At 40.6% G+C, this 15268-nt stretch overlaps 1 protein-coding gene across 1 annotated transcript in view; it reads left to right on the forward strand.

Moving 5' to 3' along the window:
- sik2b (salt-inducible kinase 2b) overlaps positions 1–15268 on the forward strand; it is a 198607-nt gene that overhangs the window by 92998 nt on the left and 90341 nt on the right. Inside the window, 1 exon segment of the mRNA XM_034169323.1 lies at positions 839–902. Within this exon segment, the coding sequence (XP_034025214.1) occupies positions 839–902 (64 nt within the window).

Genomic DNA, 15268 nt, shown 5'->3' on the forward strand with positions numbered 1-15268 from the left:
CAACTTCATTGGAATTGGGGTTGTACAAAAACATGGATGTGTTCCACAAATGGTTGGAGATTTTATACTTTGAATTTTGTCTCACCTGCAGGGACACAATTGCAATATACAGTCTGATCTAAACTAGGACAAAAAAATAAAAATTAAATTAAATGGCACCCAAAAGTAGAAGAACCTGACAGTTGCCCTTGTATATTTACGGACTCCTAATGTATAGTGTTTTCGGATTTCGGATATATATATATATATATATATTAATAAAAAAAAAAAGTGGGATGAAATTTAAATTCATGAATTCATGAATCGGTCAGCATAACAGATGGAAAATTGATCATAAACAAGGAGCGTAGGTTGTCTAGTGTGAATGTCTGGCTCATTGTCTGATTCATCTTCCCCTCTACATGTATTTTATTTATTTATTTTTTAGAATCTCTTGGCTGTTTCTGCTTCTAAATCAGTTCTCATCCTCCTACACAAACCAGCACTGTACCAGAACTGAAAGGTTTTAAGTACCACCTCCATTCTCTCACACAGATTCCATATTTAGACGATGTGCTATTCATGCATTTTGTTTTGCCTTTGATCTTATGTCTGACAGACGCTGTTTTAACCACAGAAAATGTCATGTGGGGTGTTGTGTAATATTTCATTTATTTGTATCACTGGTAATACATCTATTTTTGCTCACTGTCATGTAACCGGATTCTGTTAATTTAGGTTATCTAATGACTTGCTGTTGGAAAGTGGTCTTCTTTGTCTATCGTTGGCATTAATAAACCTCTTCCCATCCCCACCCCCTTCCCTGTGTCCCTGTTCCTTCATCCTGTGCTTTTCTCAGGTGATGGAGACAAAGAACATGCTGTATTTGGTGACTGAATATGCTAAGAATGGGGAGATTTTTGGTGAGTGAATATTGTGCAAATACAAGGTCAGACTGACTATTGTGTTGCATGCAAACACATTCTATCTGTCCTCCATGTAATAACAGCTGCATACATGCCAAAAAAAGTCATACATGTTCGTGTTGCATTTGACAACAAGGAAGTTTCAAAGTATTTTTTTAGATTGCTTTGGTCTTACCTCAAACCCAAAGGTCACATGATTGACAGCAGTCTGACACAGTGTTGCAGCCATCATCATGTGCTGTTAGTAATTGCCATGCTAAATGTGCTGACTTTATTTTCTTGCCGTAAGGAATGACGTCATTAACAGCCATATAAAGGATGCAGACAGGAAGGTTCAATGAGAAAATAAGGAATTTATTACCATATGTGGTTCAGAGGCACTTTGTGCCGGCTGGTTTACGGCTCACTCCAGATAAAAATAAGATATCAGTATTACTTTGTGTTTACATGCTGGCAAACGGTTCCATTCTGTCATTTTCATTGACTGTCAGATAGTACTTAGACTGAATGTTGAAAAATCATAGTTTTTTTTTGTTTTCTGCTCGTAAATGTTGACCTGTTTTATGAATGTACTGTCTAGGAAGAAACTGGACTTTAACAGGAACCATTGTTCTGTTTAAGATGATGCAAATTTATGACCCGGTAGAGATTTAAAATTGAGTTTTAGGGGTGCAAGCCTCCCTGTTTCATACCAACATGGGAGATGGTCTCCCAGCTGAGCTAACATGTACCTCTCAAAAACACACATGCTTTATTTCCCATACTCCTTTGTCATACCAGAGAATTCATCACATCTGTCCAAAAATGTGTCATGAAGAGGAAAAAACATATACAAGCCACACTAGTCAACAAGTCACATTTAATTTTTGAAACACTGAAATGTGTTGCTGCTGTTTTATGCAACAAGAATCAAAATGCTTCATGAATTACATTTTTTTAAGTGGCGCTATGACTGTTAAAAAAATTTGATACTCGGATACTCCTTTCAGCTGCTCTCTTCTGCTGCTCCCTCATTTGCGCTCGGGGTCACTGCAGCAAATCCGAGGTGGATCTGCATGTTGAATTGGCACAAGTTTATGCCAGATGCCCTTCCTGATGCAACTCCATATTACATGGAGAAGCCTGCAGGGATGGGGTTTGAACCGGGAACCTTCCGCACTGAAGCCATGCGCCCTGACAACTTGGCCAACACCCCTACAGATATTCAAACATTGTAACTGTAAGTCATTTTAGTATTAACAAGTGATACAGCAGACCCATGTGATGATTGTCTTTCCTGTCTAGGAGATATCCAGCAAAACTTTCATCCAATCTTTGGTGGAACATGTTTATTAATTGCCTGTCACAGTCTTGTTTCCATTTTCTTTTGTTTGTTTGTGTTTTTTGTTTTTTTTTTTTGTTTGTTTTGGTGCTTTCCATCAGCGATAAAAGTCTTCCCTTGTATCTGAATAAAATTAGTATGCACTAATGTCAGTTAGTACGCACTACCTATCTTTAATAACAGATGTAAGCAAGTGAGTACTCGGGACACAATTTGGATATACTACACTGGTACCATCTTACCCGCTCATCTTGACAGCTTCTCTGCGCAGCTGTGCATGCGCACCTCATCCGTCGAGTTGACCTCACCCACCGAAGAAAACCCACTAAGTTTTGTCTTTACATAAAATTACAGTGTTTTGCAGTGTCTTTTCATTAAAAAAAAAAAAAAAAAAGTAAAGACTTGCATGTACACACTGTTTTTAAAGAAGAATACTGTCATTAGGTGATGGGGGAGCTCAATTCATCTGGTAGATGTGCATGCACGGTTGTGCGGTAAAGAGGGACAGCTAAACTTGATGGGGGGGTGTTAAAGTCCGGGGTAGAGAGAACTGTGCAGTTGTGCGGTGGAGCTCCTCTTGACGGGTAGCTCATTTCATCATGACACTGGTCCTTTACAGAAGACTCATGCGTGACAGTTTTGACCCGGGTGCTTCAATGTTGTGAATCCTTAATCAAAATACTACGGAACAAATTTAAAGTGGTGCCAAAGAAAATAGTTTTTGTGATTTAAATCAATAAACTAGGGGCTACAAGGAGGTAGGTGTCTGCAGATCTACGTATATATTTTTAAAGAACAAATAAGTGTATTTCGAAAGGGACAGGCAGGTCTGAACACAGCAAGAATATTTTATGATAAGAATTTCTTAATCTCCTTTTAATCATGTGGGCTCTATCACAGCGTACACTGTGCGATCACCAATCCAGCACTCCAGACATCCCACTAGGCCCACGAGAAGACGCTGTTCATATTTTTTGTCCTTTTTTCATTTTTAATTTAACCTTTATTTAACCAGGTTAGTCCCATTGAGATAGAGACTTCTTTTTCAAGGGAGACCTGGACAGTTATAATGTTTCCAGTTCACTAAACCTGCATGTCTTTTAAAGAAGAAGGGCCTTTATTGTCAGTGTACATACATACATACATACAATGAAATTTTTCCTCTGTATTTAACCCATCCCAATTATAGTTGAATACAATCCCACCACTGAGACCAGTGGGCAGCAACAGTCCGGCGGCCAGAGACCAACTCTAGATTTACAGACGCGATTTTAGTCAAGGGCAAAGAAAGGAGCATGAACCTGATATGCATGTTTTTGGACACAGGGAGAGCAACTCCACGCACAGAAATGAACTGGACATGGGTGGGAAATGAACCTCCAACCCTGGACCTTATTGCAGTGTGGCAAGAGACTGAGCCACTGTCTCCCTTGGCCCTCCCTCGCAAATACATAAATTCTGAAAACTTTGCAGGATCACAGCAGTTTAGAGACTTAATTTAAAAAAAAAATGTATGTAAAAACTTCTGGGTTTCTGAAATCTTTAAAAAAAAAAAAAGTTTTTTGCATACAGAATTACGCTCATATCAAGACTTTTTCATACGTGGACAGGCCTGAGAGATGGTACCACCCTGTAAGTGGATGATGACCATCTGGATTATTGTCCTCACTTATTAGACAGTCTAAGAATGTTTGGAATCGGCCTACATCCAGACGTAGTAGCTGACAGAATTACTGTGGTGCTGGTTTGCAGTAAACACTAGTTGTCTGGTTTGTGTGTGTCTGTGTGCGTGCATATGCATTTAGATGTGCAGGCCTCTGCTCAGTTTTGAGGTCAGTGTTCCACTTCTGATGTTGACTCAGCAATGGAAGCTCCTGCTCCTGTGACCTAGAGCTGGTGCCAAGGGGAGATGAGAAAGAGAGAAAAGTAAAACTACATAGTATTGTAGCAGGTAAAGGTAAAATAAGGGAGACATTACAAAATACGAGTGGAATCAGCTGATAATTGAATGGGGTTGAATTGATTAGTTACTCGTTTAAATAGGAACTATAAATTGTTTTGGCAGGGGTTCATGCAGCTTAATCACTGAAATATTCCTGCAGATCTTAAATTACCACTGTATTTTCCAGAGTATAAATCACGTTTGTTTGTTTGTATTATTTGAACTAGTTTAGATTGAACTACTTTAGAAGGTCCTGCGACTTGAATTGTTCTCTGGTGTGACTTATACACTGAAAAATCACATGTTAATTATTAATAATTATTGTAATAACTGTTTATATAGGGCTTTTTCAGGAATCAAAGCACTAAACAAAATAAACTCTCATAATAAAAGAATAAATGCCAACAATCAAAAGTACACTTCAGCAGTGCATAAAAATTCAAATGTATCAAGCTGTATAATGCAGAAAAAGGTGCAAATTATATTCAGGAAAATATGGCCGTCTGTCTGGGCAACTACCCTCATTCATCTGATCTATAAACTAGATACTCTATAGCCCTATTCTGGAACAGAGTTTGCTGCCCATTCCTGGTCAGTGGTTGAAGAATCTGACATCAACTGTAGTTTGTGACAAACTCACATATGTAACAACAAGGAAAGCTGCTGATTTTTATAACATGGGGACTGTTTTTAGAATTTGTCAAGAAAGGGTGACATTGTTGAGGCTTTGATGAATGACTGTTGCAAAGGTCTTCATTGGGTGAGTGTTTATTTATCTTGTCGAGCTTTCTTTTTTTTTTGTATGTTTCGTATTGTTTTTGTACTGCCATATGTTTAACTGGGAATGTTCTGTTGCATATGCTATTGTAGATCTATATGAACAAAAGTTAATACAAATGTGTTTTAAAAATACACTTATGATTGATTAACATCTTTTCAGAGAATGCATAGACTTTGTCATGGATCAACTCGGGATATTATGAAACCATTATGTCCCAGTTCCTCAGGCCCCTCGACTCTGATTGCACAATGTAGTATTGTTATGTAAGACATTTACATGTCATCAGCTGCGGCAGGAGCAGCTTTTCGTCAGGCAGGGAGCTGCTGTCTGGTAGCTTCTGCAGGAGACCCAGATGAGCCAAAAACAATATTTCATGATTCAATCACAGAAAACTGAAGAATTACTTCTTATTCACACATGGACTGTCTCGAGATAGATCATGTTATTAGGGTGAAAAATCACACATCTAGACACTTCCTCTGCTAGTGTCCTCCAGACAATGCCTCCTCTTCTCTGGCATGATGAATCTCTCCGGCGTAGAGGTTGCAGAGAGCAGAAGATGCAGCTTTTTGGCAGACCACCCTGTTACAACAAAGCAGCCAGATGAATGATGAACTTGCCCTTGCTTTGTAATTGTTTCTGCAGACCAAACAGTAAATAGAGTTGTGCAGCAGGAAGGGATTGAAACAAAGAGCTGAGTTTGGCACGAGGAATGCGATGGGTTCTCACAGAGGGAGAGTGTGCACAGTAATGGGCACAACAGAGGCATCTGTGCCAGCTTGTTGATGTATTATCTGTCTGTCAGTCTGTTGCTTCAGATGCCTCACCATAGATCAAAACTAGAAATTGGGTCAACCACGAATAAAACTGAGTTTAAGAAGAGAAAAGAGACGTGAACAGGGGACAACCATTTGAATGTGGAAGGTGTTGGTGAAATGTAGGGCATGCATATTTAAGAAAGCACTGAGAGAGGGAGAGAGAGAAGTAGAATAGTTGGCAGTGAGAAGAATCAGTCCTGCAGATCTCTTGTCTGATTGATGGAAGGGGAAGAGAGAGAGAGAGAGGCTGATTTCAAAATCAGTTCGACTTTTTTCTTCATTGAGACAGTTATTTACTTAAACGTCTAATTTGTATTTCACAAGGCTATATGTTGATAGGTTGCCTTTCTAAAGATCAGTCAGATGTCAGAGCAGTTCAATGTAAAAGAGAAGGTTGGTTACCACAGACGTGCAACCAAATAATGTCTAACATCAGTGTTATATATACGAGGTCTGTCCGTAAAGTATAGGTCCTTTTTATTTTTTTCAAAAACTATATGGATTTCATTCATATGTTTTTACGTCAGACATGCTTGAACCCTCGTGCGCATGCGTGAGTTTTTCCACGCCTGTCGGTGACGTCATTCGCCTGTGAGCACTCCTTGCGGGAGGAGTCGTCCAGCCCCTCGTCGGAATTCCTTTGTCTGAGAAGTTGCTGAGAGACTGGCGCTTTGTTTGATCAAAATTTTTTCTAAACCTGTGAGACACATCGAAGTGGACATGGTTCGAAAAATTAAGCTGGTCTTCAGTGAAAATTTTAACAGCTGATGAGAGATTTTGAGGTGATACTGTCGCTTTAAGGACTTTTCACGGTGCGAGACGTCGCGCAGCGCTCTCAGGCGGCGTCATCAGCCTGTTTCAAGCTTAAAACCTCCACATTTCAGGCTCTATTGATCCAGGACGTCGTGAGAGAACAGAGAAGTTTCAGAAGAAGTCGGTTTCAGCATTTTATCCGGATATTCCACTGTTAAAGGAGATTTTTTTAATGAAAGACGTGCGGGCGGATTGCAGCGTCGGCTCGCAGCCGCCGCGACGCTCCGCCACAGGAAAAACACCTCTGTTGGAAGCCTTGAGGACACGTTGGAACATCTCCAGCTGATAAACAATTTCTCATATACTCACTCCACTGAAAGCCATGAAAAGCCAACTGGATTTTACAAATGGTTATCAACACGGAGGTGTTTTTCCTGTGCCGCCGCGCCGCGTCGGCTGCGTCCCGACGCGCGGACCCGTCCGCACGTCTTTCATTAAAAAGAGGCAAGCCTCTACTGGTGGTTGGCTCTCACTGCGGTATTGTATCACTTCCTGTTCCGGAGCACAGCAGTGTTTTGCTGTATCTGTTAGCTGTTTAATCTGCGCAGTTAGATTGATCTAGATAACTAGATAACGATTTGTTTCACAGTGTAATCTTCACGTGCCTTAACTAAAGCACTCCCTCTGCTGAATCACCTCTAAATTATTTACACATTATTCACTTTGTGTGTTTTTTAGGAATCCGCTAGCTTAGCGCAGCTACTAGCTCTTAGCCGATTTAGCATGGCGGCTTCTCCTGTCTCTCCCACACTTTTCTGCTCTGGGTGTGAAATGTTTAGTTATTCCTCGGCCTCCTTTAGCAGTAATGGTACTTGTAATGAGTGTAGCTTATTCGTAGCTTTGGAGGCCAGGCTGGGCGAATTGGAGACTCGGCTCCGCACCGTGGAAAATTCTACAGCTAGCCAGGCCCCTGTAGTCGGTGTGGACCAAGGTAGCTTAGCCGCCGTTAGTTCCCTTCCAGCAGATCCCGAGTAGCCGGGAAAGCAGGCCGACTGGGTGACTGAGGAGGAAGCGTAGCCCTAAAAAGAAGCCCCGTGTACACCGCTAACCCGTTCACATTTCTAACCGTTTTTCCCCACTCGGCGACACACCCACCGAGGATCAAACTCTGGTTATTGGCGACTCTGTTTTGAGAAATGTGAAGTTAGCGACACCAGCAACCATAGTCAGTTGTCTTCCGGGGGCCAGAGCAGGCAACATTGAAGGAACTTTGAAACTGCTGGCTAAGGCTAAGCGTAAATTTGGTAAGATTGTAATTCACGTCGGCAGTAATGACACCCGGTTACGCCAATCGGAGGTCAATAAAATTAACATTGAATTGGTGTGTAACTTTGCAAAAACAATGTCGGACTCTGTAGTTTTCTCTGGGCCCCTCCCCAATCGGACCGGGAGTGACATGTTTAGCCGCATGTTCTCCTTGAATTGCTGGCTGTCTGAGTGGTGTCCAAAAAATGAGGTGGGCTTCATAGATAATTAGCAAAGCTTCTGGGGAAAACCTGGTCTTGTTAGGAGAGACGGCATCCATCCCACTTTGGATGGAGCAGCTCTCATTTCTAGAAATCTGGCCAATTTTCTTAAACCCTCCAAACCGTGACTATCCAGGGTTGGGACCAGGAAGCAGAGTTGTAGTCTTACACACCTCTCTGCAGCTTCTCTCCCCCTGCCATCCCCTCATTACCCCATCCCCGTAGAGACGGTGCCAGTAAAAATCTATTTAAGCATAAAAATTCAAAAAGAAAAAATAATATAGCACCTTCAACTGCACCACAGACTAAAACAGTTAAATGTGGTCTATTAAACATTAGGTCTCTCTCTTCTAAGTCCCTGTTAGTAAATGATATAATAATTGATCAACATATTGATTTATTCTGCCTTACAGAAACCTGGTTACAGCAGGATGAATATCTTAGTTTAAATGAGTCAACACCCCCGAGTCACACTAACTGCCAGAACGCTCGTAGCACAATCCGAGGCGGAGGATTAGCAGCAGTCTTCCATTCCAGCTTATTAATTAATCAAAAACCCAGACAGAGCTTTAATTCATTTGAAAGCTTGACTCTTAGTCTTGTCCATCCAAATTGGAAGTCCCAAAAACCAGTTTTATTTGTTATTATCTATCGTCCACCTGGTCGTTACTGTGAGTTTCTCTGTGAATTTTCGGAACTTTTGTCTGACTTAGTGCTTAGCTCAGATAAGATAATTATTGTGGGCGATTTCAACATCCACACAGATGCTGAGAATGACAGCCTCAACACTGCATTTAATATATTATTAGACTCAACTGGCTTTGCTCAAAATGTAAATGAGTCCACCCACCACTTTAATCATATCATAGATCTTGTTCTGAATTATGGTATGGAAATTGAAGACTTAACAGTATTCCCTGAAAACTCCCTTCTGTCTGATCATTTCTTAATAACATTTACATTTACTCTGATGGACTACCCAGCAGTGGGGAATAAGTTTCATTACACTAGAAGTCTTTCAGAAAGCGCTGTAACTAGGTTTAAGGATATGATTCCTTCTTTATGTTCTCTAATGCCATATACCAACACAGTGCAGAGTAGCTACCTAAACTCTGTAAGTGAGATAGAGTATCTCGTCAATAGTTTTACATCCTCATTGAAGACAACTTTGGATGCTGTAGCTCCTCTGAAAAAGAGAGCTTTAAATCAGAAGTGCCTGACTCCGTGGTATAACTCACAAACTCGCAGCTTAAAGCAGATAACCCGTACGTTGGAGAGGAAATGGCGTCTCACTAATTTAGAAGATCTTCACTTAGCCTGGAAAAAGAGTCTGTTGCTCTATAAAAAAGCCCTCCGTAAAGCTAGGACATCTTACTACTCATGACTAATTGAAGAAAATAAGAACAACGTCAGGTTTCTTTTCAGCACTGTAGCCAGGCTGACAAAGAGTCAGAGCTCTATTGAGCCGAGTATTCCTTTAACTAGTAATGACTTCATGACTTTCTTTGCTAATAAAATTTTAACTATTAGAGAAAAAATTACTCATAACCATCCCAAAGACGTATCGTTATCTTTGGCTGCTTTTAGTGATGCCGGTATTTGGTTAGACTCTTTCTTTCCAATTGTTCTGTCTGAGTTATTTTCATTAGTTACTTCCTCCAAACCATCAACATGTCTATTAGACCCCATTCCTACCAGGCTGCTCAAGGAAGCCCTACCATTAATTAATGCTTCGATCTTAAATATGATCAATCTATCTTTATTAGTTGGCTATGTACCACAGGCTTTTAAGGTGGCAGTAATTAAACCATTACTTAAAAAGCCATCACTTGACCCAGCTATCTTAGCTAATTATAGGCCAATCTCCAACCTTCCTTTTCTCTCAAAAATTCTTGAAAGGGTAGTTGTAAAACAGCTAGCTGATCATCTCCAGAGGAATGGTCTATTTGAAGAGTTTCAGTTAGGTTTTAGAATTCATCATAGTACAGAAACAGCATTAGTGAAGGTTACAAATGATCTTCTTATGGCCTCAGACAGTGGACTCATCTCTGTGCTTGTTCTGGTGGACCTCAGTGCTGCTTTTGATACTGTTGACCATAAAATTTTATTACAGAGATTAGAGCATGCCATAGGTATTAAAGGCACTGTGCTGCGGTGGTTTGAATCATATTTATCTAATAGATTACAATTTGTTCATGTAAATGGGGAATCTTCTTCACAGACTAAGGTTAATTATGGAGTTCCACAAGGTTCTGTGCTAGGACCAATTTTATTCACTTTATACATGCTTCCCTTAGGCAGTATTATTAGAAAGCATTGCTTAAATTTTCATTGTTACGCAGATGATACCCAGCTTTATCTATCCATGAAGCCAGAGGACACACACCAATTAGTTAAACTGCAGGAATGTCTTACAGACATAAAGACATGGATGACCTACTGAAGTTATTGTACTTGGCCCCACAAATCTTAGAAACATGGTGTCTAACCAGATCCTTACTCTGGATGGCATTACCCTGACCTCTAGTAATACTGTGAGAAATCTTGGAGTCATTTTTGATCAGGATATGTCATTCAAAGCGCATATTAAACAGTTAATTAAAAAAAAAATTCAAAATGCTGCAGCTAGAGTACTGACGGGGACTAGAAGGAGAGAGCATATTTCACCCATATTGGCCTCTCTTCATTGGCTTCCTGTTAATTCTAGAATAGAATTTAAAATTCTTCTTCTTACTTATAAGGTTTTGAATAATCAGGTCCCATCTTCTCTTAGGGACCTCATAGTACCATATCACCCCAATACAGTGCTTCGCTCTCAGACTGCAGGCTTACTTGTAGTTCCTAGGGTTTTTAAGAGTGGAATGGGAGGCAGAGCCTTCAGCTTTCAGGCTCCTCTCCTGTGGAATCAGCTCCCAATTTGGATCAGGGAGACAGACACCCTCTCTACTTTTAAGATTAGGCTTAAAACTTTCCTTTTTGCTAAAGCTTATAGTTAGGGCTGGATCAGGTGACCCTGAACCATCCCTTAGTTATGCTGCTATAGATTTAGACTGCTGGGGGGTTCCCATGATGCACTGAGTGTTTCTTTCTCTTTTTGCTCTGTATGCACCACTCTGCATTTAATCATTAGTGATTGATCTCTGCTCTCTTCCACAGCATGTCTTTTTCCTGATTCTCTCCCCTCAGCCCCAACCAGTCCCAGCAGAAGACTGTCCCTCCCTGAGTCTGGTTCTGCTGGAGGTTTCTTCCTGTTAAAAGGGAGTTTTTCCTTCCCACTGTCACCAAGTGCTTGCTCACAGGGGGTCATTTTGACTGTTGGGGTTTTTCTGTAATTATTGTATGGCTTTTACCTTACAATATAAAGCGCCTTGGGGCAACTGTTTGTTGTGATTTGGCGCTATATAAATAAAATTGATTTGATTTATCAAGTTGAAGCTCGCAATTGCCTCTGTAGTTTGTATGCTTGAAAATGAAGTGCTATCACTGGAGTTGTTGGATGAATTTTACCTCTGTTGTGGGAATGCACTTTTGAAACCAACAGTTTAAGGCTACCAGGGAGGGGGTTGCTGAATCACAAACCGCATACCTCCCACAAAATAGCAGACAAACAATTTTCAAGGCTCATGTTTTCTGTTTGGTAAATGTTCACAAAATAACATTTTCAGGTAAAATGTATGTTTTTATTTTGCGCAGACATTAACACGAGTATCTTTGAATTCTGTTGTTGCAAAAAAATTAAGAGTTTGTTGTTGCAGTTGGTCAATTTTCCCAATATTCACTCTGCTCACGGTAGCAAACTAGACTAGTAACGATTTTGCACATAATCTGTTTATGTAAGCAGCAGCTTTTCAAGTTGACGTATGAGTGCATTCTTCTCCCTCCCAGCACTTATGCCAAATGCACTATACAGTAGTGTTCAGAATAATAGTAGTGCTATGTGACTAAAAAGATTAATCCAGGTTTTTGAGTATATTTCTTATTGTTACATGGGAAACAGGGTACCAGTAGATTCTCACAAATCCAACAAGACCCAGCTTTCATGATATGCACACTCTTAAGGCTATGAAATTGGGCTATTAGTAAAAAAAAGTAGAAAAGGGGGTGTTCACAATAATAGTAGCATCTGCTGTTCACGCTACAAACTCAAAACTATTATGTTCAAACTGCTTTATTAGCAATCCTGTGACTCACTAAACTAGTATTTAGTTGTATAACCACAGTTTTTCATGATTTCTTCACATCTGCGAGGCATTAATTTTGTTGGTTTGGAACCATGATTTTGCTGGTTTACTAGTGTGCTTGGGGTCATTGTCTTGTTGAAATACCCATTTCAAGGGCATGTCCTCCAGCATAAGGCAACATGACCTCTTCAAGTATTTTGACATATCCAAACTGATCCATAATACCTGCTATGTGATATATAGGCCCAACACCATAGTAGGAGAAACATGCCCATATCATGATGCTTGCACCAGCATGCTTCATTGTCTTCACTGTGAACTATGGCTTGAATTCAGAGTTTGGGTGTCGTCTCACGAACTGTCTGTGGCCCTTGGACCCAAAAAGATCAATTTTACTCTCATCAGTCCACAAAATATTCCTCCATTTCTCTTTAGGCTAGTTGATGTGTTCTTTGGCAAATTGTAACCTCTTCTGTACATCTTTTATTTAACAGAGGGACTTTGCGGAGGATTCTTGCAAATAAATTAGCTTCACACAGGCGTCTTCTAACTGTCACAGCACTTACAGGTAACTCCAGACTGTCTTTGATCATCCTGGAGCTGATCAATGGGTGAGCCTTTGCCATTCTGGTTATTCTTCTATCCATTTTGATGGTTGTTTTCCATTTCCTCCCACGCGTCTCTGTTTTTTTTTTTTTTTTTTGTCCATTTTAACGCATTGGAGATCATTGTAGATGAACAGCCTAGAATTTTTTGCACCTGCGTATACGTTTTCCCCTCTCCAATCAACTTTTTAATCAAACTACACTGTTCTTCTGAAAAATGTCTTGAACGTCCCATTTTCCTCAGGCTTTCAAAGAGAAAAGCATGTTCAACAGGTGCTGGCTTCATCCTTAAATAGGGGACATCTGATTCACACCTGTTTGTTCCACAAAATTGATGAACTCACTGACTGAATGCCACACTACTATTATTGTGAACACCCCCTCTTCTACTTTTTTTTACTAATAGCCCAATTTCATAGCCTTAAGAGTGTGCGCATATCATGAATGCTTGGTCTTGTTGGATTTGTGAGAATCTACTGAATCTACTGGTACCTTGTTTCCCATGTAACAATAAGAAATATACTCAAAACCTGGATTAATCTTTTTAGTCACATAGCACTACTATTATTCTGAACACTACTGTAAATTGCCAATTGAACTGTGGTTGCTGGAATACTTCTGGCACATCACCCAACCCTCGTTGTCACTACCCATGTGAAATGGTGGGTCATAATTTTGCAATTTTGTTTGTCGCTTCAGTCTTTTCAATTTCTTGTTGAAAAATAAACATGAAATATATAATTGGATACGTCTTCAAACTGCCTCAGGGATGTTATCCATGGACCAGGAGCTCCAGCTGGCTCTGGCCCATGTTGACCTCTGGTGTTGTCATTCATATATCAGAATTCATAGATGTTACATTGATGTCAGGTGCTTTATTTAAGTGGTTTGGATATCAGCTTGCTGATGTGGAAAGTGTGTGCCCCCCCCACCGATCACACTCTCCATGTCTGCTGCATGGTGTTATCTGATGTCCAGCCAGATCCCGTCCACCAAGCATGTGTGTACCCACAATCCCATCCACACCTGAGCAGCTGTTAAGAGACTTGGCTCCTCACTCAGCTCTCATCAGAAGTGGAGCACAGTAGTTGTTGAGCTGTTCCCTAATACCCCCATGATTCATATTTGTTTTGCTTTCCCAGAATGCAGCTCTGCATGCCTGACTGTATTGAGATCTTTGCCCTCGCCAGGGTTGTATCAGTTGATTACTCATCCTTCCACTGGGGTAACATGCAGCATTTTGTGGGTGTGTGTCTGTGTGTGCGTGCAGTGTCGATTGCTCAAAGCTTGTTTTTGTTTTTCAGTTGCTACAACACACAGTAGCAGCACACTACATGTCCACATGGCCACAGTCTGTGTTAAATTGAGGTGAATATTTGGTGTGTTGAGAAATTCAGAAATAGAAGTTTCTGTTTGGTTGTTTTTGGGGGGTTTTTTTTGGGGGGGGGGGGTTACGCTTTGAGGCATTTTTTATTTTTGTTTTGTATGAGTTGAAATAAAAAGTTGGGGATTTTTTGACTATGATTTTCTTTGCCTGGAAGGCAAAATAAACAGGACTGTTCTTTGTGAAATGAGATTCCTCCATCTGGTATCTAGGCTAATACTCCTGAAGGGACTCTGAGTAGAGCCGCTGCTTCTTCAGTTTGAAAGGAGCCACCTGAGGTGGTTTGGGCATCTTGTGAGGATGGTGTCTTAAGCCTTGTTTCCACCGAGTGGTCCAGGTTGGTATGGTGTGGGTCTGAATGGTTAGCTCTGGCTTAGCTTGCGTTTGCTCCATCAGCGGTACCCTTTTGTTTGGTAGGTGGAGCTTGTAGATGTTGATATGCATGTCAACAAGAGTGTGTACGCTGCCGCCTGGCCTCGTCCCCTCAACTTGGAGTCCACACAGTAACTTTTTTTGTATTTATTTTAATTTTTATCTAGGTGGTTCATGTGACTTATTTCTATTGTGTGCAGAATGCTGAAGAGTCAACACAGCCGCAACTCACATTGAATTCTCTCTTTTTGCCAAAAAAAAAAAACAAAAAAAAAACAAAACAACACTGTCTCACAGCCCCGAGCGGCTTCCCCCCTCCTGCTCCTCAAACTCATGAACAGTTAACCCTTGCACGAAAATTCAGTAAGGTATATCTTATATATTATATTCCAATTCTAAGGTGGATCTATGCTAGTATATAAAGGTATATCTAAAAAGGAAGAGTAAAATAGGAGAGCATGACAACATGAACATCAGCTCTATGATCATTACAATACCAATCAACTTGTCCGAGTCGAGAAATTGCTCCAGACGCTGTGGTGTTGATGTGAATAGTGATGCCGAAAGGCGCTTCTTTTATGACCGCAATGCAGATGCCGCGCACGTGATGCATTAACAATACATCTGTAATACTGCCGTGATAATCGTAATGCATCCGATCCGTTTCCTCAATACATGCA

Source organism: Thalassophryne amazonica, chromosome 4 (genome assembly GCF_902500255.1).
Source record: "Thalassophryne amazonica chromosome 4, fThaAma1.1, whole genome shotgun sequence".
NCBI classification, from domain to species: domain Eukaryota; kingdom Metazoa; phylum Chordata; class Actinopteri; order Batrachoidiformes; family Batrachoididae; genus Thalassophryne; species Thalassophryne amazonica.